The sequence below is a fragment of the Xiphophorus maculatus genome, chromosome 1, assembly GCF_002775205.1.
Source record: "Xiphophorus maculatus strain JP 163 A chromosome 1, X_maculatus-5.0-male, whole genome shotgun sequence".
NCBI classification, from domain to species: Eukaryota; Metazoa; Chordata; class Actinopteri; order Cyprinodontiformes; family Poeciliidae; genus Xiphophorus; species Xiphophorus maculatus.
In genome coordinates, this window is record NC_036443.1 from 21,072,925 (window position 1) to 21,098,898 (window position 25,974).

At 39.0% G+C, this 25,974-nt stretch overlaps 1 protein-coding gene across 5 annotated transcripts in view; it reads left to right on the forward strand.

Annotated features, from left to right (window-relative positions):
• The window catches only part of LOC102236454 (IQ motif and SEC7 domain-containing protein 1), a 126,449-nt gene that overhangs the window by 74,922 nt on the left and 25,553 nt on the right, over positions 1–25,974 (forward strand). The window contains exon 1 of one of the 5 annotated variants that reach the window (XM_023345733.1): positions 23,516–23,837. The exons of the other annotated variants lie outside the window; for them this stretch is intronic. Coding sequence (XP_023201501.1) covers positions 23,773–23,837 — 65 coding nt within the window. The 5' untranslated portion in view covers positions 23,516–23,772. Of the gene's footprint in view, positions 1–23,515; positions 23,838–25,974 lie in introns of those variants that run through there. 5 annotated transcript variants of the gene reach the window in all.

Sequence of the window (25,974 nt, forward strand, 5' to 3'; positions counted from 1 at the left end):
AGATTGACCACTGACCTGGATGAAGCAGGTCACCTCTTTCTGTTTGAAAACAGCAACCTTAGATATAAAGGAGCTGCCTCTCATTTGTCTTTTGTTTGTGAGATTTGGCAAGAGCTGGGAGTAAAAAATGGCTTTCATTACAGTGTGAGAAGATAGAAGTCTGTCTATTAGTCTTTGAAATAGGAATTGTTGTTAAATGGGATGTTTATCTTGCATTTTGCTTCCTTGACATCGTCAACCTCACCATGGTTGATGGACACCATGTAGGCGTCTCCAGGAGTTAGTTTTAGTGAATCTCTAGTGTTTAATTTAATTTTTTGTGCTCCTGACTTATCAGCTACCCCTAAAACTTAGTTGTGATTTCCATAAACAGCAGTGGCAAAGTTAAATAAACACTGTTCGAAAGCCGATGCAGCCAGTGACGACTGACGGTAAGTGGAAATATCTTCCTGTTGGGTGGCTGACATATTACAATAACAGGGCTATGTGCAAATATGCATGAATACATCATGAAACCTTTAGCTGTGACACTTTAGACGCCAGGGTGCATTTGATCTGGCTGCTTCAGTCGTCTCAGTGACAAACACGAGCCAGTGTTGCGTTTCAAGAGCGCAATGACGAGAGCATTATTTATTCAACGGTGCTTGCTCGTCCCGTTGTGAATATCCAAGAAACTGAGCAGCAGAAAGAAAACTCTGACAAGAACTGGGATGTTAAAGCACCTCCTGGCAGCCTCACATTGCTTCATAAAAGGTAAAATAACTTAGTTGTGATCTTAACTGAGTGTGACTTGATTAAAAATAAAATGAGAGCAGGCTCTGACCTTGTGTTGGTTTCTTTGCCTTAGTGTGCTGGCTTTAAGACAACTTACAAATTTTTTGGGAAGAGGTTTGAGAGGAACTGTTGATAATGGAAACGTACTAACCTGCCAACTCACAGTTCCACTGTGGTGAGTGGAGAGGAGGGGAAAAAAAGCCTCGGAGGTGGAAAAGCTGAGACGTGTCTCAAATCGAGGCCATGTTCAACTCTGAAATATTACCTTGGTGTTGGTCAGCTTCCAGTTAGACATGACAGAAATGTTGACCATGTTAAATGCTTTACCATTTGCTGTTAAACATCAGATTTGGTCCTGGTCAAAAAATAATTTAGGCATGAATCTATTTGTCACCCCAGGTAAGGCGTTCATAGTCTATTCAGCACATTTAAATTCACTTGTTGTCAAACATTGTTTTTGTGCTCATGCTTCAGCGTTATGCTCCATCAGTAGAGGCTGCCATTTGAGTAACTGTATATCAGTAAATATGCCTCAGAACTGAAGTTGCACTGACCTTTTTAGCTAATTTTAGGACAAAGTGTAATATTTCCATATAAATAGGCAATGTGCAACACTTGAACTGCAAAGAAATAATGTGCAATAACTGATATAACTATAATATGCAATAGAGTGGATCCCTGGTATTTATGAGATTGGGACTCTAACTAAATGTAACTAAAATGTATTAATTCTTGAGACTCCTTTTTAAAAAAATGCTTTTAGTTGTTTATTTTAATAATTCAAGCATCAAAAACGCCATATTGTATATTAATATTCACAGTAGAATCCATCTTGGTACTAGCACAGAAGCTAATATCTACAGTCCTGGGTGTAGAACCAGTCAGCACCATGGGAAATGAATAGGGTTAGGGTTAGGGTTAGGGTAAATAATAAATATATTATTTATATGTAATATAAATAATATATTATTTATATTTCAAGAAAAGTCAAAGGACAGAGATAGATACTTAAAGGGCACACTGGCACTCTTGTTTTCTGTTGAGCCTTCCTGTTATCTGCTGAAAGTCTCACGCTCTTACCATTTGGTAATCTGAAAGAACCGTACATACATCTCGAGTTTACTTTCCTATTAAATGACTTCTGAAGATGTGCGCTTTAATTAACTTCCTTTTAAAACCCTGCTTGAAGTTTGAGTTTTATTCCCTCATCAACAACTGCCACACTTTAAGTGTGATATGAGAGTGCTTACATATGAGTCTCTGATTGATCCAATTTTTCATCGTTGATCATGACAAAGCAAGAAAACGGACCAATTTCAGTTACCTGCAGACTTTTATAGTTATCCATCTCTATGGAGCCTTTCATATAGATATATATCTCTATACAGAGATCTAAGCTTAAGCTGCCGTCTCTGTCTACAAGCCACTGAATATTTTATATGCATGTCTCTCCCAGAGGGACACAAGCAGTGTGAGAGGTGATTCTCTTTCCCTTTTTTCTAATTTTGTTTAAGAGTTATTATTTTTCTAAAATAGTTTGTAGCCTTTAGCACCGATAATGTGTGCATATAAATGAATCGCAGGAGAACAAACTACATCCATCACCTTCTTTTCACCTGTCATGGCTGCAAGGCTGAAACATTATGGGGGAAGGTATTTGGGAACACTGCTTCTGGTGCATGCTTAAGCTGTGAAGCGTTTGAAATGCTAATCATCTGAAGAGGCTTGTTTGTTTACTTTAATGCACAAGAACGCCAACCTCGCAACAGAGCACATTTTTATGTCGTATTCATTCCCCTCGACCCCCCTCATCATCAAGGTGTCTGATCAGAAAAATGCACATGAATATAAATGATTCATTCGGAAATATTGGCATCTTTCTGTTTTGTTTCCCAGTGCTGTTTTTATTTTTGTAGACACACTGTATGATTAAAGATGAGCAAAGAGATATTTCGCCTGTGCTCTGCTCTTTTTGATCAGTGGACTGTGACAGCTCAGAAACACGGGCACCATCTCTTTCTGAGCGCTTTGTTCTTTTTTTTCTTTTTCTTTTTTTTTTTGCTGTTATTTTACTTTTGATGACATGTTCTTTTTGCATCTCCTCCCTGTGCCTGCTTGGAGAATAATGAGGCTCGTTGCTGCATTAACTTATGTAATGGCGAGCAAGCAGAGGGCTGAGATAGGGGGAGGTGGGGGAGTGAAAGAGGAGGAGGGGGGAAGTAGAAGAATGATGAGCTCATGCTGCTGCACTGCAGCTTTTATAGACACTCTACACTTTTTGGCTTCATGCCATATGTTGTTATGCATATTGAGGTCCATTTATGCAATTTCCTTTTATGTTCAGTAATTGTTTGATTGACGATTTGCATGAATGTGGTTTCTAAAAAAAACATTTTCTAGCATAATGTGAAGCTCTGCAGGCAGGTTTTCCATTCAGTTTCTGTATTAATAATTCTAAAAGGCTTTGAAAGATATTATATGTGACACTGTCTTTTACCTGCATCACTGATGATACAGAGAGACGATGCTCAGCCATGATCAAACTGAGCCAGCGTAGCTCGGCAATCGCTTTTAGGTTCACCAACTCTTTTTTTATGTGACAAATAAGTCCCTCATTATCTGGCACATGTTTTGATTTATGTGTGAAATGTGCAAAGAGAAGCAGGGTCAGGTGATAGGTGTCTGTAATAGTGACACAAGAGCTATGCCACTTGGTTTTATGGCATTTTTTTCTATTAAACAGAGTGCTCTTTCATCAGGCCTTTCAGCTGCATCTCATCCTGTACTGGAGAACAAATGGATAAAAAATTGTTTGCCAATGATTTAAGTATTACAAAATTATAGTTTGCAGTTCTCTGCATCACACTATGCCTTGATGAAATATTCATAGCCCTTGAGGTCTGTCACACTTTGTCGTGTTTTAACCACAGACTTTTATGTCATGCCAACATAAAGAAGTGGATATCTGTGGGTTGGTAGGGAAAGGATATAATTTTATTTTTTGGGATAATATTTCTGCTTCAAATGTCTCCAAAATTGTCCCTGTCCTGTCTCTTGTGTTCATTGGTCTACATTAAGATTTTTTTCTTCATTAATGTTCTCCAACAAAAGTGTGAATGTAATGCTTCTCAAAATATCCATAAACCTGATTTTGTTTTTTTTTTTTTACCCATTAGCTGACTTCTGTCAGTAGGTGTTTGCACATGACTTCATTTAGGGACATCAGAATAAAGAGGACTGATTAAGTCCATATGTGTGCCACACTTTTGCAATTTTTCTTTGTGAGATTTTGAAAAAGATGCATTCTTTTCCTGGCGTTTCATTTATTTACTTCTTTGTGTTGGTTGAAATGACTATTTTCTCTAGAATAATACTCGATCAGGAGCAGTTTTGTTTTTCTCTGCCTTGCATTGCGTGGGCTCATTACTTGGAAAAATAGCGCTTGTCTGTTCTTCAGAGTGAAATAGCAGAGCTGTCAGGGGGGCTGAGACTTTGACTGGTAAACAGTCATTAAACTTAAATGTTTATCCTTACTGGATTTACAGCTGGAGGCTGTGTGTAGACGGAAGCAGATGTTCTTGTGTGAATGCATGTGAACATATTCACTGCTGTTCAGTGAATGGTGGGTCTGCTGTAGCTGTTGCCTTGACAACTGGCCTTGGATTTGAGCACGTGCAGTTGTGATAAATCCTGCTCCCAGTCAATGAGCCTTTATCCACAGAGTTGTAGATACCTGCATCATTCAGGTTCCCACAGTCACCTGATTCCTCCTCAGAGACACTCCACCGCTCATACATCCTGCAAAATTGCAACTATACTTTGGATTACGGTCCATTATAATTATTAGTATTAATGTATTTTTAAGTTTTTCTCAGAAATTACATAATCCCTTTTGTTCAGTGTAAGCCCAACAAGGCTTGAAATCACGGAGTTATGAAAATTTGGACTGAAACACAACTTTCTGCAGTTTAAATGAGCTACTCTGCAGTTCTCAACCCATTTTATTGTTGTTTTAGCTTTTTTTTTTCTCCCGTTCTCTCTCTCCTCCCAGTTCTGCTCTGTTTTATACCATCTTGTTTTCCTGCCTCCTTTCAATCAAGATGAATGAGTCCATTCAATCGGTCATTGCATCCTGAAGCCCTGCCGGTTCTTGTGTGCACTGTGCAGTAGTGCCATCTGTTGGCAGAGACACGTCAGGGCAGGGAGCAGCTCCAATGCCTCCAAACAAATCTCTTGTGACTTATCGAGGCCTTATGTCAGGAGTCCCCAAACTTTCTCCTGTGAGGGCCACATAACTTGTCCCTTCTCTGATGGGGGGCCGGGGTCAGTTTGTAACAGAAAAAGTGTGACGATTGTAAGAGTGCTAAACCTAAAAATGTATTGTTTTTCAGAAAGCACAATCAAATAACCTTTTCTGGATTCTTCAGAGAACAAGTCAGAAAATAACACTATTTATGAAATAAATAATAACCAAGTAACACTGGGTTCTCCACATAAAAAAAAGGGTTAGGGTCAATTATATGCATGTATAAAATAGTTACTAACTAGTAGTTAATAATAAATAAAGTTCATTACTAAGGAACATTTATTTTATTGCAAAAGTCCAACTTATCAAATAAAAATGCACATATATGAAAATACTCTGGTATTGTTCAGGGGGCCGGACCAAATGTGGAGGCGGGCCGCATCTGGCCCGCGGGCCGTAGTTTGGGGACCACTGCCTTATGTCAATAAGGCTCCTTTTGAATGCCTATCTTCAGTTACAAGCCATCAAAGTTATGAGACTGCTAATGACCAGTTTTTCAAACAATTCAGTCATTCTGCTGTGGCTTGAGTGCATAGAGTCAAGAAATAAAACAATAGGGGATCTTTAAAAAAAAAAAAAAGAAGAAGAATTTCTGTTTGGGTCATAAGAGGAGCAAAGGAAAACAAATTAAGGCAGATGGGGGCTCTTGCCTTGTCAGGTGTCCTACCGTGGCTGCTGCAGCCGGATGGGCCCATCTGCTGGCTTTTTTCCCGGATAGCTGCTATTGAGCTTCGGTGCCAATGATTGCATAACTGTTTTAATACAAGAATGTTCATGCCTGGCAGCTACCATATCTTTTATAAGTTAGTAGTTTGTGGTTTTAATTCACAAAGGAGTTTTCTCTTTTTATCCCGTTTTTATTTTTAGAGAATCCTACTTCCAAATAGGTTTAAATGTATATATTTGTTTCTGAGCTTCTACCCAAAGTGAAAATAAAGTCTTGTTTCCCTTAAATTTAAAGACATTGCTATGTAAGTGCAGTTCAGAGTGTACTCTCGCTGTCTGCTTGAGAGCTCAGTTTTCCCCTTCGGCCACACCATGTGTCCTAAAGAGGAAAGGAAAGAGGGAGAAACAATTGGTGACCTTGCAGAGCTGCAACACGCAGGCTCCAGACCCGTCCCAGCCGAGCCACAGGCATCACAGACACTAAAGCCGCTGACCACACAGAGGGGCAGAGGGAGGTTTGAAGGCGAGCAGAAAACTAATTGTAAAAATGGGAGAGATGGAAAATAATGGGACATATTCAACGGCAGAGTGAGGCTGTGGGCGATACAGCTGAATGAGACATGGGGAGGGAGCAGGGAGTACAAATAGCCTCTTTTTCATTGACGCTTAGGGAAATGTGCTGATTTGCGGAAAGTAAACCAGTCAGATGGTGGTTCCCTTTCTCGCATGCCTGATAGAGCCAGGCTAGCTTTCCAGTCACCACGGTCACCTTACCTGTCTGTGGCTTATCACCAGAGCCTGGATCTGGTTTCACGTTGCACAGACCAACCCAGAGGCAGATGTGTGGAGGTAGGTGGGCTCTACGCTGAGTCTGTGATCTCTCCGGCTGTGGAGCAAAGCCTTCCTATAGATTCTGCAGCGTTAGCAGCAGCTGTTTGCATTGTTCATCCCTGTAGGTGTATGACAGGCTGGCATGCTGCATGTCGAAACAGTAATTACCAACAAGTTTGATAAATGGAAATGTCATTAATGAAGCATAAATGTCAACGTTGCGGGAGGGATGACTTTAATGTTTGTTTTTTTAAATGACTTTTGTGGGACTCTGTGATTTTCATCCTTTTATAGTATTTACCCTTTTCAGCTAATAATACATTTATTGAATGAGTAATTGCTGGTCTGTGTTTGCATGAGGTTGACACATTTATTAAAACTTGAGGCAGATTTCAGATATGTCAACCCAATTGACAGATTCCCGATGCCCTGGATTTATTTTATTTGCTTTATGCAAAAGGTCAAAAACATCTTAACTACATATTTTAAATATTATATCTTAAAAATGTTTGATTCTTTGGCTGCTTGATTCCTGAAATGAGAGCAACAATGAAGCCGGCTATCAGAATTGAACCCCACCTGGGTTATTGTCCTAAAGATGAGAAGACACACATCATCAGGCCATTTGAGATTAAAAGCGACAAAGACTTCAAATTTAATGCACTTTAAGTATTAACTTCTCTTACTCTTGCTATGAGAAACTAGCCTTCCTGTTATCCACCTGAAATGTTTTGTGCTCTCTGGCAACATGAACAAACTACAGACATGTTCCGACAAGTTGCTGAGAATAATTTTCTTCACATGTCATTGTGTGCTACCTTTGACTTCATTTTTAAACACCTTCATAAGATCTTCTTTCCTCAGTTATGGCATTTACACTGAAGAGTGTTGTTGTTAGCTTAACTGGTGATAATTACTATTACTTTTACACTGATAAAAAAAATTGTCAAATGGCTTGTACTTGTATAGAATTTCATTAAGTCCAGAGGACCCCAAAGTGCTTCACACTACTTTCAGTCATTCGCCCTGTTCACAGCCTTATGGTGGCAAGCTGCTGGATAGTAGCCACAGCTGCCCCGGCACCACCGGGCATTCTGACCACCACCAGCAGGCAAGATGGCTAAAGTGTCTTGCCCAAGGACACAACGACAGAGGCAGACAGAGTCAGAATCAAACCGGCAACCCACTGTTTTTCTTCTACCACCATCAAATTTCTGCCTGACCCAGTCAAGCTAAAGAAAGTCTCCTGATTCTGGCTGTTATCTGATTTCTCTATGGTTTTCCCTAGTTCGCTGATTTCCTATAAACTGCAGGAATTTAATGAGTTGTGTCCCTCTGACAGCACATCCCTGATGGTCGTTTGTTACTATGATGCACCCTATTGATGTTTTCCAGTGCAGCTAGAAAACACTGCTGGACCTTTTTACTGTGTAGACGCTTGCTTTGTCCATCCCAACTTCCTCCCATTAGTCGGATTAGTAAAATAAATGGCTTTGTGAGGACATCATTAGAATCTATTAGCTGCACAAATTATGAAATGGTTTCTACCTCATTGGTCTTGCTGAACAGTGGAGCAGTGGTTAGAGGATACATAGCTGCACTATGCTGAACACACCCATTCACATGTTGTGGCTCATCCCTTTTCTTTCTGTTATCCCCTAAGTTGTTTTTGCTCTAACCCATCTTCAACATGGCAGATCTGTAGTTGCTGTGCTGCATTTCATGGTACAACAGATAAAAGGAAACACCCTACAGGGACAAATGGTGCCTGCTTTGAATCTCTGGAGCAATTCACTACACAAACTTACGTGGTGCTTCATTGTGAAGTGGAAAACGCAGTGACCTGGCTTTTCAGCTTATTATTCTGCTTTGGACATGGCTAAAATAACCTCCCAAAGCTGCTTATACACAATGCACTGAAGAGCGTGTTTCCTGAATACATTTAGTTTATACTGAACAGATGTTTGTGCATTTGTACAGGAGGTCAGGTGTGCGTTATTGTGACCCATCGCACTCACAAAAACCCTCCTGTGGAACTCGGAGCGCTTAGTTTTGAAAACATGTGTGGATTATGAGTAAAAAGGATCTCATCCCTTTTTCAGGGTTGCTCTGAGCTTGTAAATCCCTCACTCTGATGCTGCTCCTTTCAGCTGTCACCGCAAGCTTGTGGTGGTATGCTGCATGGTTTACACAAAGTTTAAGTCAGGCAGTTGACCTTATTTACACAATGGATTTGTTAGACAGCAGGGATGATAGTATATCTTGAAAACTGACAATAACTAAAATATGCTTCCATTAAAACAATGTATCACTGTCTGAATATTAAATTAGCTTTTAATAGCATTTTTCCCAATAAAGTTTTTAAGTTAAAATTTGAAATGTAATGTGAATAGAAGGGACCAGGTATAAAAACTGAAGTGGAGTTGCATTAGTGTATAAAGAATATATATTACTATCAGGGATGGCAATGTCTTAAAACGCAATAGTGATTCCTCTGTGTTGCCCCGCTTCAAGAAGTCTTTGGCTTCAAAATATTGGCCATTTTTTAGATTGATTTTCTGTGTGTTGCTGTTCTTATGAAAGAAAAATCAGTACCTGTAATAATCACCTCATAATAGTCACCAAAGATTTATACACTGTGATGTTAAACCCTTCTGTCTTCTCTCATATAAACTTGAGAGACATCCCATATGATGCTAGCCAGTCTTTGCGGTTATAACAACCTCAGCTCTTGTAGAAAAGGATTTCCAGGAGGTTTAAAAGTGCATCTTTATTAATTATTATTGATTCTTGAAGATGTACATTTCTGAGGACAGGCAGTGACGTTGGACAAGAGAGCCTTGTTCAGAATCTTTGCTCAAATTCATCATATTGGTTTGAAGTCAGGACTCCATATTTGTTCATCCAGGTCTTTATGGATCAAGCAAGCTGTCTTGTTGAAACATTCCCCTTATGCTGTCCCCACAAATAAGGGAGCATGAAATTGTCCTGGATGTCTTGGTATCATGAGGCCTTAAAGGTCCCATTCACTGGAACTGAGGGAGCACACCAAACTCCTTAAAAAAGGCCAACATCATCATCCCTCTGTAACAAACTTTACAAGTGACACAATGAAGCCAAGAAAGTTCTGAACTCAAACATTCAAATCCAGACTCATCCATGTGATTACCAAATTGGGAGGCATGATTTGTCACTTTAGAGAACATGTCTATACTGCTCTACATTCCAGAGGTGGTATGGTTTTTTTCCATCTGCTTCCAGTGCTTTAGATTGTACCAAATAGGTTGGATGCAGTGTTTGGCCATGGGAACCCATCCCATTTAGATTTCTGTACCTGTTATTGAGCTAATCTGGAGGTCACCTAAAGTTTTCAGGTCTGTAGCTTCTGACTGAAAAATATTGCCAACCTCTACACACTATGCTCCTCAACATCTGTTGATCCAGATATGTGATTTTACATTGCCTGTCACATTTATGAGCTATAATTCCCAATCAGTGCCACTTTAATGTGATACCACTAACAGCTGACTGTTGAATATTTAGAAGTGAAGAAATTTCCCTGTTGGACTTCATCCTATCATGGCACTGAGCAGCCCTTTCCTTCAGAAATGTTTGTAGAAACTGTCTGCATGCCGTGGTGCTGGATTTTATAAACATGCCCATAAAAGTGATTGAAATACCTGAATTCAAGGATTTGGTTGTGTGAGTGAAGAGATTTAGCGATCTAGTGCCTTTTAGTTCATAAGGGCCAAAATGAAAGCAAACTAATGGGTCATGTTGCAATTCTGTGTCAGAGCCTTTTTCACATTGTCACGCTAAAACCACAAACCTCAAACCATTTCCTTGGAATTTTGTCAGAGAGAGCAACTCAAACTACTTTATACATGTCAAGTAGAAGGAAAAACACCAGTGTTCTCAAGGAAACTATGTCTGACTAGTGATAGATAAGGGGTTAATGTGGAGTGTATGCCCTGCATTTATATTCACATCACTGTATTTGTATTGCCTTAAATAAATATCCAATGCAACCAATTTCCTTTAGAAGTTACTTAATTTGTGAAAAATGTTCACGATGTATTAAGGCTTTTGCAAGACACTGTACTCGTACTTTTCATTTAGGAGGATGCAGCTACCAAGAGTAATTGGTTCTAATGGTGGCCTAATTAATTTGGCTGAAGTGAACATCTCAGGTTGCCTGCCATGAATTCCTAATTATTTTTGCTTCTTATTACCTGCTGCATGTTGATGTCTCTGCTTACCCTGGCTTTGATGTAACCCAATCTCAGGCCAGGGTGTTGGGTCTCATCAGATAAACAGCAAGAAATACCACTGCTTCTTATAGATTAAATACATATTTTTCTAATATTAACTTCCCTTGCTGTAGTTTTGACAGGGAAGTTTAGAAAATCTTTTTTTTTTTTTTCTTGTACTTCAAGGTCTTGCTTTGAATCATCTTAAGAAAATAGACTCCACCAGGACGGAACACATTTTCATTTGACCTTTTCTTGATTTTTATGTAGGTCGTAATCACAGCGGGGATGGTGTGGGCGTGAGATTCAGCCCTCTGCTTTTCACTGAGGGTGATGGGAAGTTTGCTTGATTAAAATGACAGAATTGGTTTTGTTTTTGTTTTTTTTAATGAAAAGAGCCCAAAACCAACATGTCGGAACATGCAGGTCTCCTTGTGTACACTCGAATTCTCAGGGAAAAACTGTGGGATGCCAGAAAATGGGAGGTGGAAAAACATCCTCTGTTTTCTTAAAAGCCTGCTCACTTGGAAGTGTTTTGTGAGGAAAAGCTGTGCAAATATATATAGCTCTTGACATTTCTAACATAAAATTACTATCACAAATTTCTATGTATTTTATTGAAATGCATTATTGTGACATGGAGAGAAGATGATACATGTTTTTTTAATGCAAAATCTCTGAAAACTAATGTGTGTGTTTGTATTCAACACCATTTAGTTTAATCCCTCCTTTCCTGGGGAAGTGAACAAATTAGTAAACAGAGTCTATGTGCGTGTGTCTCAGTATAATTGCAGATGTTCTGTGAAATCCTCAGAGATTTGTTAGAGAACATTAATGACCAAACAACTTCACAAAGACCAAGGAACACAGCAGACAGGTCGGAGATACAGTTGTGCATAAAACAACATCTCTTGGGGTGCTGTTCAAACTATTTTTCCACAGAAATTGGAAAAACAGTTAAAATCCTAAAGGGACATGGTCATCCATCTAGATTTACAAGCTGGTCAGAGAAGCAAATAGTGAGAGTAGTTGCAAGGAAATCTATGATAACCCTGGAGGAGCTTGAAGGATGTAAAAACCTCATGTGGGACACTTGGTGCACAGGACAACTATTAGTCAAGTACTCAACAAATCTGAGTGTCAGGAGTAAAGCCATTATTAAAAGAGAGCCCAGTTTGCCAGACATGGTTGCAGAATACTATGTGCATCTGAAAGCAAACCTGAAAAGAGGATGGTAGCAACATCATGCTGTGGGGATGATTTCCTTCCACAGTAATGTGGAAGCTGGATCCACTTCTTGGCAAGATGAATTGAGCTAGACAGTCCGGAAAGAAAACCTTTTATAGGTGTCTGTCCATTTGAAAAAGTAGTGTATCATTTTCCTTCCGCCTTTCCAGTATACAATAATTAGTGTTGGTCTGTCGCACAAAATGTCAGTGAAATGTGTTGTACTTTATGGTTTATCTCAATGTGAATTCATATTTTGCAAGGTTGTGTAGAAGGCATGTTTAAAAAAAACAACTACAACTGTATACTGATTTATTTTATTTTGTAATTATCCCAATCGCATTATTAGAACTTGAATTAAGAAGATCCAGCCAAACCCATTCTCTGTCATGGTGTGGTCTTGGGAAAGCAAGACGGAGCTTTTAATAAGTAACTGAGGGGCTTGGGGTCGATAATTCTGCATCCTGCAGACATCTGAGATGTAATTGTAGTCGATAATATAATAAGGCTTCTGGAGCGTAAGGGCAAGCTCTGGGGATTCAAACGGATATGTGGCACATTTGAAATTCCTTGCTTAGCAATCAGAGGAATTTATTTCTTTTTTCAACATTTCATCATTTTATTCATTCTGGTGCTTTTGTAAATTCTTCAATTCTTCTTGGTTGTTATTGACCCCCGCTCAAATGCAAAAAAAAAAAAAAAAAGTCAACTAAGCCTTGGTTGTGAAGCCAAACATCATTAGCTATCGTCTTGTTCATCACAGAGACAGTGAATTAATCTGTGCACTCCTGCAACCCACCTCCCTCATAAACGGCTAAGGAGGTCACAGGAGGCGTTGAGACTAATGAAACCATAGACACAGCACTGATTAACCTCTCCTTGAGGAGTTGTTATCATAAATTCAAGTGTGCTTGTTGTTCTGCATGAAGCCCTGCATCGTGTCCTGCACCGGTTCTGGCCTGTCTGAATGGAGCGCAGGTTGAAATATAAGATCTGCTGACGTGCAGGCAGCAGGTCTTGCAGAGAGGTGGTATGAATGGAACTTGCAGACTCAGGATATCTTGTTTCTCTGGAATATGTCAACATGAATCAATTTCTCAGCACTCCTATGACCTGCACAGAAGGTGTTTTGCAGCTGCTTTTTGCATTTTGTGTGACGAAAGAATGAGTCAGGCGCGCCTGCTTTATCTCTGTGCTTTTGTTCTGAGATTGATTGCTTTCTGGTTGTCTGTGTGAATTAATCTCTTGACCCGATAATCTCGTTTTTTTCATAAATGTGACTTTTTGGCATTTCATTCATTGTTTAAAACCCAAAAAACGTGGATGACTTTTTTTTTCCATAAATGCATGGACAAGTGAAACAAGATTCATAAATTATTTCTTCAATAGTTTTATTTCTTTAGACATTTCTAACTGTGGCCTTGAATTAATATTTAAACCCAGCTGATCAAGTTCTCACTGTGGGGAAAATTTATCTTTAGTATTTTCATATGCATTCTTAAAAAGCTCAGTTTGGAATGAGACCTGTTTTCTGCTTGGATGTGCAAAGTTTTGAACAAAAGGGAAAAGAAAGCAGAGCAGCCAGGATTTCCTTTGACATTCAGAGACCCTGACACACCATTTCTGCTGAGTTAGAGACTTTTATTACCCTTCACTAGAGACAAAGGAAAATAACAGAGGAAAGTTGTATTTATGCCTTTGTAATGCCAAATCCATTTAATCTGCTTGACTGTACAATCATAAATCATTAACCTTTGCGTTCTGATGTTGTCTGATGTTCTTTTGATGCTCATCAGGTAAATTGCATTCAACAGGACAAATAACTTTTATTTACAGTCAGAGCAGCAATGACACGGTTTGGGAATTAGAGCATATTTATATGCTGAGTGGCCCAGTCAAAATCTATACAGCAATAAAATTGAGAAACTGAAGAGAGACTGCTGTTGACAGATGTTCTCCATTCACCTTGATCAAATTTGAGCACATTTATGAAGAATAATGGGCAATGTTTCAGTCTTTATATTTGCAAAATTTACCCAAAGTCTTGAATCTGTAATTGCAGGAGATACATTTTGGGGTTTTTTTGCACTGATTTTTTTGTACATTAAAATCCAATGAAGATTGTGGTATTAATCTGAGAACAGGTAGTTGGGTTGGAGCACTGTAAAAATTAGTTTCTCACGACGGACCCAGGTTTTAGGTCTTCTAGTTTTCATCATATTTTGCTGCCATCACTGTTTTCTAACTCAGTTTTTCCCTTCCAGTCCAACTAGATCACACTTTATCAAAGCAAAGCAGAAAATGAAAAACTGTTTCTGACTGCTGCTGTATACACCATGTTCCAAAGTATTATGCAAGTGATATTTTCTCAGATTTTCTTAAATTGTCAATGTAAATTATGGTCAGTATAATTTTCAAGTCATTAACTATTACAGTATAAATAAAATTTTACTGAACAAAGCTCCCCATAAGAACAGTATTTTTTTTTTCAAAAATAAAAAACTCAAAATTCACTGTTCCAAATGATTATGCACAGCAGATTTTCTAAACATTTTATGGATTATAAAGAACCGCAAACGGTCATTCTTTGAATGTACAGCATTAAGTGGTCACATTTACTAAAATCAAAAGCTATTTCAATCAAAAACATCTCAACAGACCGAGTTACAGGTTAACATAGGACCCCTTCTTTGATATCACCTGCACAATTCTTGCATCCATTGAACTTGTGAGTTTGTGGAAAGTTTCTGCTTGAATTTCTTTGCAGGATGTCAGAAAACCTTCCCAGAGCTGCTGTTTTGATATGAACTGCATTCCACCCTCAGATCTTCTGCTTGAGGAAACTCCAAAGGTTCTCAATAGGGTTGAGGTCAGAGGAGGATGGTGACCACACCATGACTTTTTCCCCTTTATGTCCATAGCAGCCAATGACACAGTGGTATTCCTTGCAGCATGAGATGGTGCATTGTCATGCATGAAGATGATTTTGCTACGGAAGGTACGGCTCTTCTTTTTGAACCATGAAAGAAAGTGATCAGTCAGAAAGTCCATATACTTTGCTGAGGTCATTTTCATACTTTCGGGGGCTCTGAAGGAGCCGACCAGCTCTCTCCCCATGATTTCGGCCCAAAAAATGACTCCACCACCTCCTTGCTGATGTCACAGCTGTGTTGGGACGTGGTGGCCATCCACCACCAATCCACTACTGCGTCCATCTGGACCATCCAGGGTTGTACAGCAGTCATCAGTGAACAAGTCTGTTTGAAAATTAATCTTCATGTACGACGGGGCCCATTGCGACTGTTCCTGCTTGTGAGCACTGGTTAGAAGTGGCTGAATAGTAGGTTCATTCACCGCAAGCCTCTGGACGATCCTCCACCTTGAGGTTCCAGAGCTACCAGCAGCATCAAATAACTGTTTGCTGCTTTGTAAGGGCATTTTAACAGCTGCTATCTTAATCTGATGAATTTGTCTAACAGAAACCTTCCTCATTATGCCTTTATCTGTACAAACCCATCTTTGTTCTGAATCAGCCACAAATTTCTTCACAGTACGATAACATTGTTAAATATCTAATGTTTTCATACCTTGTCATACGGCACTACACTATCTGATGATTTTCGGCAGCAGAGAGATCCTTTCTCTTTCCTATATTGCTTGAAACCTGTGGCCTGCTTAATAATATGGAACATCCTTCTTAAGTAGATTTCCTTTAATTGAGCTCACCAGACAAACTAATCAACCCAGCTCTCTGAAATTAATTATAGTGATTCAAATACCCCTGACACACAATACCATCTATAAATTTAATAGCACAACAAAAATGTCATCTTTATGACACTTAAATCCAATTTGCATAATAATTTGGAAGACGGTGCATGCTCTCGATCAGATGTCCCCAAAGGAAACAATAATATTGAGCTGTGAGACATGTTGACACATTGATGGTCATGACAGAACAGCCCTTCCTGTTCACTGACTGTTTCTCTGAATCAGGCACATTAGCACATATGAGAAAGCCACCTTCTATAAGCAGCGCCAGAACAAACAATGACTTTTGCCAGTGAACTTGAAGGAGCTCTTTTAGGCACCTGTGGGTCTCAATAGCTGCTGTGTTTTTGCTGTGAGTTTCATATGCAATGAGGCAGCGTTATAAGGGTGGAGTTCAGAAAAGCAAACTGTGATTTTACTGTAATCAGTGGAGGTGAGAAATGGTGACGTCTAACTTTTCATCCTTTTCTGTCTGTTTTGCCATCATATTTTTCTGAAATATATTGCATCATATATAGAAATGAACCAATCAGGCTTTTTTTCTGGTTTTCTGTGAGGTGTGACTACTGATTTCAAATTTCTTTCAAAAGGTTATAATGAATACAGTCATTTATGTGAACTTGTTTCAGCTGAGCAACTTCATAAATCGTTGACCTTAAAATTCAAAATGTGCTGCAGCTTCCTTGATGAAGGTAAAAGAACGAACAGAGGGCAATATTAACTACATTCATTTATCAAAGCACATGTCTCTAGGCTTTATGCGTTTTGCTTAGCTCAAAGAACATAACGGGCATCAAAGAGCATGCTGCTTTTGAAACACTTTTGATTCTTTGTTTGAAACACAAAGAATGAAGGATTTCCATTTAGGTGCATTTAGTGAACAGGATTGTTCTTCATTATAGGAAAATTCAAGTTTAATAGCAGCAAAGACATGATGTCTAACTAGCCAACTAATCAACTACCATCATCTTGCGAAAGTTGTTTTAGTAAAAAAAAATAATCAAAAAACATATTATTAATGTGTGAATCACAAAAAGCATTTCTGTCAGGCGATAAAGAAACAAAACATACAATAACTAATGTAATTACGCTATATTTGTTATTGTAAAGTACAAACAAAATATGAAATGAATCAAAAATAAAACCAAGCACATGATTTAGATAACTGTAATGAACATGTTTTACTGTTTTTGCACTAATAGTATATGAATGTTTCTAAAAGCAATTAAGTTGTTGCTTAATTTTTGTTCTAATACCCTGAAAACTGTGATTTTAGTCAACCATCACACCACATGGATCTCATAGTAACCCTACATACTAGCCTCTTGCATTATTTTTTATAGAGTGTCAATTCTACTGTAATGATTGCATTTATTTTCTGTTTTACATTTAAAAACATACAAGTACTTTCTAAAATACCTGGCAATTTGTGTGCAAAGATGTATATTGCAGCAGAAAGATGATTTGATTCTAAGCCCCTCATATTAAATGCTACAGTTTTAAAGAAAGTCCTGGTGTCCCTGATTTAACTGAAAATAAAAAGGAAATTGGATTGAAATATCAAGTTTATTTGTTTGAACTCTAAAATTTGTTCATCCATTTCACTTCCTGACTCTAGAATCATATTTGAAAAGCACTCTTTGTTCTGTGAAATTTCTAGTTTTTAACTAAAGATGGATACATTTTGAATGGGCTTCAGAAGGGGAAAAAAGTTATGAATGGCCTCCAGAAATCAATCTTAGAATCAGGACAGCAGCCAGATGTGATTTTTAAAGGGTTGGTTGTCTGTTTATTGATTTTATTAGTCACCATGGTGTTATTAGGCAGGAAGCCAAATCATTCAGGAAATTTTATGAAATTGATGACAACAGATGAGCATATAACAAAATCCTGTTTACTACATTTTACATGTTTATGTAATTTTTTTCTTGTTGAAATATTCTCACAAAGCTTAGGATTTGAAGTGAAGAGGACTCAAATGCGGTGATTCATTTTCCTGACCTGCCCTGCTCTGTAAACCACAGGGCTGTCGCTTGAGACAGGTGTGAGTCTGCTGCTGCCACAAATAGATCACTGCACAGCCCCCATGACCCAACCCCTCTGTCACCTCACACGCAAACTTTCCCCAACCAGAAAAAGCCGGCCTGCTGCGTCCCGGTGCCTTTGAATAATCCCCCTTTTCCCCCTCCCCGACTTGCATTCAGAACAGAAAATATCTGACCTCAGTCATCCTGAATGACATCGCTGCTCTGAGACCCCCTGTGCCCCCATCACCATCAGGTTTACGGTGCATCTTTAAGAGAGCATGTTGTGTACTCTATAACCAGAGGGAGGCGTTGTGACACTAAGTGCACACTCTGGACTGTATCCCATCCTGCAAGGCCTCTGTTTTGTCATTTAGGCTGCCTGGCTGTAGTCATTATGGCCACCATGAGTATTTATACCCACTGTGGGCTTTGTCGCATTTAGAAATCTTGGCTGCACTGAACACCAACCACCAAACAAACTGTCTGAGTCCTGCTTTGTTTTCAGATTTTACAGTGTGGGTCATTGGGGGGAAAAAAAGCACCTCTCATCAGTGTGTCAAAAAAGAGCAAACAAGATGGAATTAGCAGGGCATTCAGTGGCTTTTCCATTGTGTGAATGTGTATTCTTTGTCTACTTCTTTGCAGCTTTGTGTTTAGCAGAGCGTGTCACCTCACATGGATCTATTTTTAGCAGAGGGAGAACTGTGCTGTAGTATGTTTTTTTTTTATGTCGGGGTGGGGCAACTGTGAAGAGCTTCAGAGAAAAGCGATAAATGGTAACGGGTTGGTTTCAGCTGAACACGACAAACACGGCCCACTTCTGATAATCCCAGCAGAAAGCAGCACATGAGCTGTAGAATATCAATAGAATTAGAGAAATAAAGAGAAATCGGGGAGAAATGCAGCTCTCAAGCTGAGCCCATCCAGCTGCAATCACAGAAGGAAAAGGCAAACATGTGGTTGAGTTGTAAAGTACAGGTCTGCTGTTTCCACTGAAAGGGTGTTATTTAATTCTTGCAATTTTGCTGCCCACTCAGTCATTTTAAACATTGCAGAGAAATGCCCAGGAGCTGGTCACTAGTGGCCCGCATTCATATTTTAGTGCAATTTAGAGTCTGCACCTGGCTTGGATATGACCTTGGAATGTGAAAGGAAACATGCAGCCACACCAAGAAAGTGCAAAATAAATCCACTCAGAATTCTATCTTGTGTGGGGTTTTTTTGGGTTTTTTTTAGCAAAGCAAGGATCCAGTAACTTATGCAGATTTTTTTATTGCAAATGTATGAATTAAAGAGGATTATTTGGACCAATTCTAAGGATTAGGAAGCAAGACTTTTTTTTCTCTCTTTTTTATGTGGTTGAAGACATGATGGTGTTTACAGCAACACATTTCCTAGAAATGCACCAACCAAAGTTGTGACTGATTGCCACTCTGGTTTTTGTAAAGCTTTGAACAGCTTTACCACAGCATGCTCAATTATTCTTTCATACAGTGTTAACCTAAAATACACTGCATCCCAATTTTATATTTGGGAGGAAAAAGCTTTTATCTTTTTTCAAATGTGTTAGACATTTTTACATTACATTATATATTTAACCAGGTCATGAACTCTTTATTTTAGAACCGGTTGCAAGGATTACATGTATGTTTTTATAAATAAGACATCGGTATGACTCAGTACTACAGGAAGTAAAAAGATTTTGGGCTATTTCCACAGAAACAAAATTATTATAGATCTGTTACAGTTCACTACATCTTTTCTGTTCAGCATTATTTTAGTGCCAACATTAACACCCACCCATGTTTGTATTGTCAATATGTTAAAATATATTTTAAAAGTGTCTTAGCCTTACTTTAATTTCTCCTACTCCAGTTTGGGAGGAGCTGGTTTACTGGATCAATGTCATCCCACTCCTGTTGTTTGAAGTCCTTTTAATGAAATGGTAGAGAAAGTGACAGAGTATCTTATGGAGCATAGAATGACACAAGCCCCTTCCCCACCTGTTGTTTGCAAACAAAGATGAAATTATATCTTTCCTGTTGTTGATAAGTGAGGACAGTCAGATACAGAGAATAAAAACCACACAACTAATTAACCAACTAATATCAGCTTGTTATACTCTAGAAGCCCATGCTGTAAATGAAAAACAGCTAAGATTCAACAAGATTGTGTGTCGTTTGAATTATCACCTTTAACTGTGGTAAACATTCACTTCTTAACAAAAATATTTTTGAGTGTCTAATAGTTCTGTCTTCACTCAGGCTTCCCAAGATAATGCCAATATGGTTAGTCGACACCACAATGATCTATTCCTATACATGAGACAATTAAGGACAAACATCATGTACACCAGGGTCAGCCAGAGATTTTACAGATGGACCAAGTCAGGACAGGATTGGGAAATATTTGTTTCTGCAGTTTGAAATAATAATCGGCTAATACTAAGCTAAAACAGGATAACTTCCAGCTTCACTGCATCTGGATACATGATTTCTGTTCGAGTTGGAAACCATTTCTACTGCTTACTGCAGAGACGCACAAATGGGAAAAAAAAGAAGAAAAGCCTTTCAGATATCACTTGCCTCTTATGTACTTTGATGATTCCCATAGGATCCCCCTGCCAACACATCTGGTCCAGCTTTGCTGCCAGGATGTGATGAGCAGAGGCAACATATCCTTTAATTACTTCTAAATCAGCTCTATTTATAAATCTGCTGCCAGATCTTTGTTATGCACAGACATTCTTTGTTCCTGAGAATCTACAGGACTCTTTCTTTTTTCTTTCCCTCCTGTCTTACACAAAGTCCTCTGTGTTCACAAAGCTCTACCGGGCCACTACATCTCATTTAGTATGCTGTTGTATCAAACTATGACATCAGCCTGCTCTAATTGTTTCCAGACCTGAGAAGTGTTGCGTTTTCATTCTATTTTTCCATTTCTCGGCGCAGGCCTCACTTCTCTACATCTAGCAAAGGGAAAAAATAAAAGATGAGGAGAAACGATACATGATGTCATGTAGACGAGACACATCGCGCCAAAATCTTGTGACCAACTTTCCAGGAAGCTATCACTTTCCCCTCCCGTTTCCTTTGCTGTATTTTCCCCTTCTCTGTGTTTTTTCATTCTTCTTGCAAAAGCAAAGGACCAAGTTTTTTTTCTTTTTTTCTTGGTTCCCTGACAGTATTTAAGCAGCACATCTGTGGGAATTCACCAGATAAAGCAGTTTTCAGCTGCTTGTATCTGACTCGCGGATGCCTCCTTGGCAACGGCCCAACTCTAATGTATCCAGCCTAAGCTTCTCTTCGCTGTGCCATGACTGTGAAGATTAAAAGAAGGGCAGGGTTTGAAACCAAAAGGAGTTGATGATTGAAAAAGGAGCTGAAATCCAGAAAGACCATATGTATTGAGTTGAAGAAATGGTATTTTATGAGCAGTGAGTGGGCCTCTGCTTGGAATTCTCAATGACATCATGCTGGAGCAGAGCGGCGTGCAGTCAGGACTCCGGAGATGGAGTGGGCCTTCAGCAGATGGGACGGCTAGACGGCATCGTAACTTTAGAAGAGGAAGTGAGACACGAAGGCCAGCAGGCTCAGAGAGCCACATAATTCTAACTAATCCTGTGAAGACTTTAATTTCTTAGTTTACATAAACTCATCAAGTGGGAATGAGTTTAGGAAGAAGTCTTTTTGATTCTGAAGACAATGTTGCCCCTGAGCCTCGTGCTAAAACAATCAGGGGGTAAAACGCCAAATGCATCGTAATTTTACCAAGAAATTGCTTCATATTTTTCTCTCTCAGTAGGACAAATAAACTCTGGTTAGCTGCTCCCTGTGGTGCTTTGCCAAAACAAAGCCAGACGCCGGGGCTAATATCTGATGTAACGCAGACATTTCCAAACAAGGCGCTTTGTGCCTCTGTGTGTGGAATAATCAGAGTCCCAGTTTAATAAAGAAAAGTTTAAATGAGTCACCTCTGTTTTGTTTTGCTTTTTTTTTGTTGTTTTTTTTATGATGAGTAGTTGCATGTAAGCCGAGCCAAGTGTCTGCATCTCCACAAAGCATTAGCAGCTGTAGTCATCTGAGTGCAGGGCCAAGGTTTCAAACTGAAATAGATCAGCTGGTCAGTTGCTGATCTATGTCAGCAGATAATCCCCCTGCTTTGGTCAGACATTTATAGTGGATTGTTATAATATCTTTTACTTACCCTGTTTGGCTATGTCTTTAATTCTGCGTCTTTCATTACAGCCTAAGATGAAAACAGGCGACAGAAGGTGATCATTTCAGGGGCTCAGGCCTGTAATTAGAAGAATCTTCCTCTGGGTGTATGTGTGTGTCTGTTTGGATGATTGGTGTCCCTGTAAACTGGCTGCATGTGGGAGCCATTCTCCCCTGTTTCCTGTGCTCGTGTCATTCCTCAGAAAATACTTTTGACTGGGGGGAAGTTTACCCCTGCACCCCTAGCCTCAGAGGAGTGATTCATCTGTGGTCTGTGAAGTGTAACAACAAGGGGCTGTCAGAGAACGGTCTGATGCATGTTAGGCATGGGGAGTACATACGCCAGTGTTGTAGATTTGCTGCAGTCCGCTAGGAGAGGTACAAAATGTCACGCTACAACCCCAAACTCCAATGAATGTTATTGGGACATTATGGAAAAGACCAATGCAAACTAATTTGTAATTGTGGGTGGAAAGAAAAGGATCCATGACTTTGAAAGCTTTGTCCAAACAAAAATATATATATAAAAGTATAGTATTTATTTGAATTACACTTCCTTTTAGTATGATACCTGTGATTAAAAACCATGGCTCAGTAAAAGTCTCTAATTATCCCTAGCCAATCTGGTTTATCCTGAGATATAAATGTATATCTTTTTTTTGTTTTTTACAAAAGAAGGTAAAAAATGTGTGTCTAGCTCATACCATAGGTTCATGAAGTTGTATTTAAATGCACACATAGATTTTCTTTTTGTTAAGCATCCCAAAAACTATTACACTCTTAATTTTTTAATGGGTATGAATACTTTTGAGGCACTGTACATAAAGTCACGGAGGTGAAAGAGATTCTTTTTTTCAGCTAAGAGAGATAAAATCTCTTCAGGCGCTTTTTCTTCTCCATGTCTCAGACCTGAAAGGCTCTATTAATAGAGATCCACTTATTTGCTTTTATCTCCCCAGTATGTTCCCCTTTTTCTTTTTGTGTGAATCTGTAATACATTGTTTTCTTCGCCCTCCATGGAGGATGCATCCTCTTGCCTACACCTTTTCCATCCATATGCTCAGGGTTTAAACATATAGGCTTATATACACTCCCCCCTCCCTCCTGCGTTGCATCTTTAGCACCTTCCTTCATCACACACCCTGCTCTCTGTGCTGTTATTTCTCCATTTCACGTGTTCATAACATGCCCGAACAAACCTTTTATCTATCTGCTTCACCTGCTGCCTCGATCTTTTGCATTACATGTCTTGCGTGATGTATGACACCAACAGCATATTTCTTCCAAATCCTCCACAGCTAAAAGCCCCGTCCTTTCACACCCCCTTTCTCTGCACCCCGCCCCCTTTCCAATACTACTCAGGACCTGGCAGACACTCGCACACTCCCCATGTTTCCAAGCCACCACCCCCCTGGAAACTCCTACCAGCCCGGCGCGCAGAGAACGTAGAGGAAGAAAGACAAAAAGAGAGAGCTCGGTTTGTCTGTCAGTGATCGCAGACTGCCACTTAGGTCTGACTTAAAGGTCTACCATCTATAGGACGGGAAAATAAATGAGAGTGTTGGTGAAATGCAGTCAGCTGCAGCCTGGCGCAAAAGATGGTTCTGAGATGCATTTACTGTTGGAATAGTGTTGGCAGTATGGGGATTCATGAGGGAACCCACTGATGTTTGGAGTACATCGTCTTGTGATTGCCGGCCAGCATGTGGTGTTTGCAGTGTAATTCAGAGAAGACTCAGTCGCTGCTGGAACTGGAGCTAAAGGGCTGGTAAGACTAATAGAAAAGTGGAAAATGTGCATGTAATTTTTTTTCCAGCTCGTCTGTGTATATTTATTTGCCTTTGAGTGAGCTGGAGGGGTTTTTTTTTAATCCTTTTTAGGAAAATGAAAGAGGCTGGTGTTGTGTTTTCAGAGAATGACTAGCTTAATGCAAATCTTTAAGATCTATTCAGAGACTGGTCCCCCTTTCTAGGTTTGACTCCCTTCCAATGGAAAACAGATCAGATCCCTGCTCTGACTCACTGTATGTGTGTGTTTAGTCTTACTGTACAGGATCCATCTGGGAGCTGGATTGCATTGCATTCCTGTGGTGTGTCGTGGCCCCCCAACCAACTGACTTTGAGCTGCTCCATAACTAGAAAGGCTCAAGGACAGGTGCTGAGGATAGTTTCAGGCATAAGCCTTATTCTTCTCATTTAAAATGAAAGCTCGTTCTGTTGTTGTTTGATCTTGTGAGGAAGGAGGAGGAGAAATCCTTGCCTTGATCACACAGAATGAGGCCTGGTGGATAACAGGAGATTAGCACTGATTTCTGATTTCTTCAGAAGTCTATGAATGGTGACAACAAACAGATAACTTACTTCTGTTGGCAGCATGAATTTTATGTGCTGCACCTGAACTACATGAATATGTAATGCTGTCATTTGATCAACAAATAATGACTACTGATCAACTTCTAAAATAGGAAAGAAGCCAATCCTGTTTTGTTTCTTTTTTTTTGTAAAATTAAAATATTATGTGCTTGTACTTTCAGTAATGCTGAACTGCATACTAATTGTTTTTTTTATATCCCAAATGAGATCTGCCAAAAAGATAATATTTGCATCTCTGAGGACAAAAAATTATCAAAAGTGTCTAACTTAGCTCACATGCAGCAAAAAAGTGGAAAATAAACATGAGTGGAAGCAGGTAAATGATTATTCTAAAATATATAAACAGTACATGTACTGTATTCTGAAATAGTGATATCATAGAAAGTAAGGGGGGAAGCCGAAAGGGTAACAATTTATGCACTTTTTTGACGTCTTGTGACATCTAATGAAGGATGTTAAATATACAAACCAAGGCTCAAAGATGCCACCTAACCCTTACATTGCTAAAAATATCGGGGGTTAGCCACTGTTTAATATTTGTTTATTAGCTATTAATTTCTCCATTTCTGTTTTGACATGAAGCTAAGACCAAATTATTTGAGACAAAGTCCCATTAAAAATGTTTTTGTAGCACAAGACAAACCTTTTGGGTTTGTCAACTTTTTGTTTGATGCATGGCCTATGGGACACTATTTAGTTTCAATTCAAGATAACTGAAAAGAAAGTGTCTAAATTTAAAGTTACGTTACCTGTAGACAAATAATTCCAGGCTGCACATAGCCGCAGGATGTTTTGAAACTTTCTCACAAGTGATTAATTCTGTCTCAAGTTTTGGACTGGTTTAATTTTTGTCACCGTTCCTAAATATGACCCACAACACTAAAATGTAAAACATCTGCTTTTTGTTTATCATTGCATCCCATTCTAAGTATACAGAAAATACAATAAACAAGGTATGTTGCTGTATTTTACTCAACCAATATTTGTGTTTTTCCCCTTAATCTTTCTGCGTTCCTTTTTTTAACCCACTTTTAAATTGCATCTTCACTAATAATGCTATAATCTTTCTAGAATTAAAATACATTTATTGAAAATACATACAAGAACACAAATAACAGATTTTAATTTATCTTTCACACTTGTGAAAGATAAATTCATCAAAGAAAAGCTTAGCTTGTTTTGAATTTGTGCCAAAGTTGTTACTGCAGCCAGAATATATTAACCCATAGATTTATTTCATTACTCTTTTAATTTTTGGAACACCCAGTTTCATATAGCCTTGAGCTGAACTCGAGGCTCCATTCACAAAACAATGAGTGACATTTAGATGACTAATACACCTCCCTTTGCTTTTTCTTTTTTTACAATCTATGGCCTTTTTTGCCTAAAGACAGAGCCAGTTGTGTCCCTTAAGAGATTCAGTTACTGCTTTCCTGTACAAATAGCTACCAAAAAGCCATTTTTGATCTATCGAAATACTGTAAAATCCCTCAAAATGAAGTACAGAGCTGACAGTAGTTATCAATCACGAGT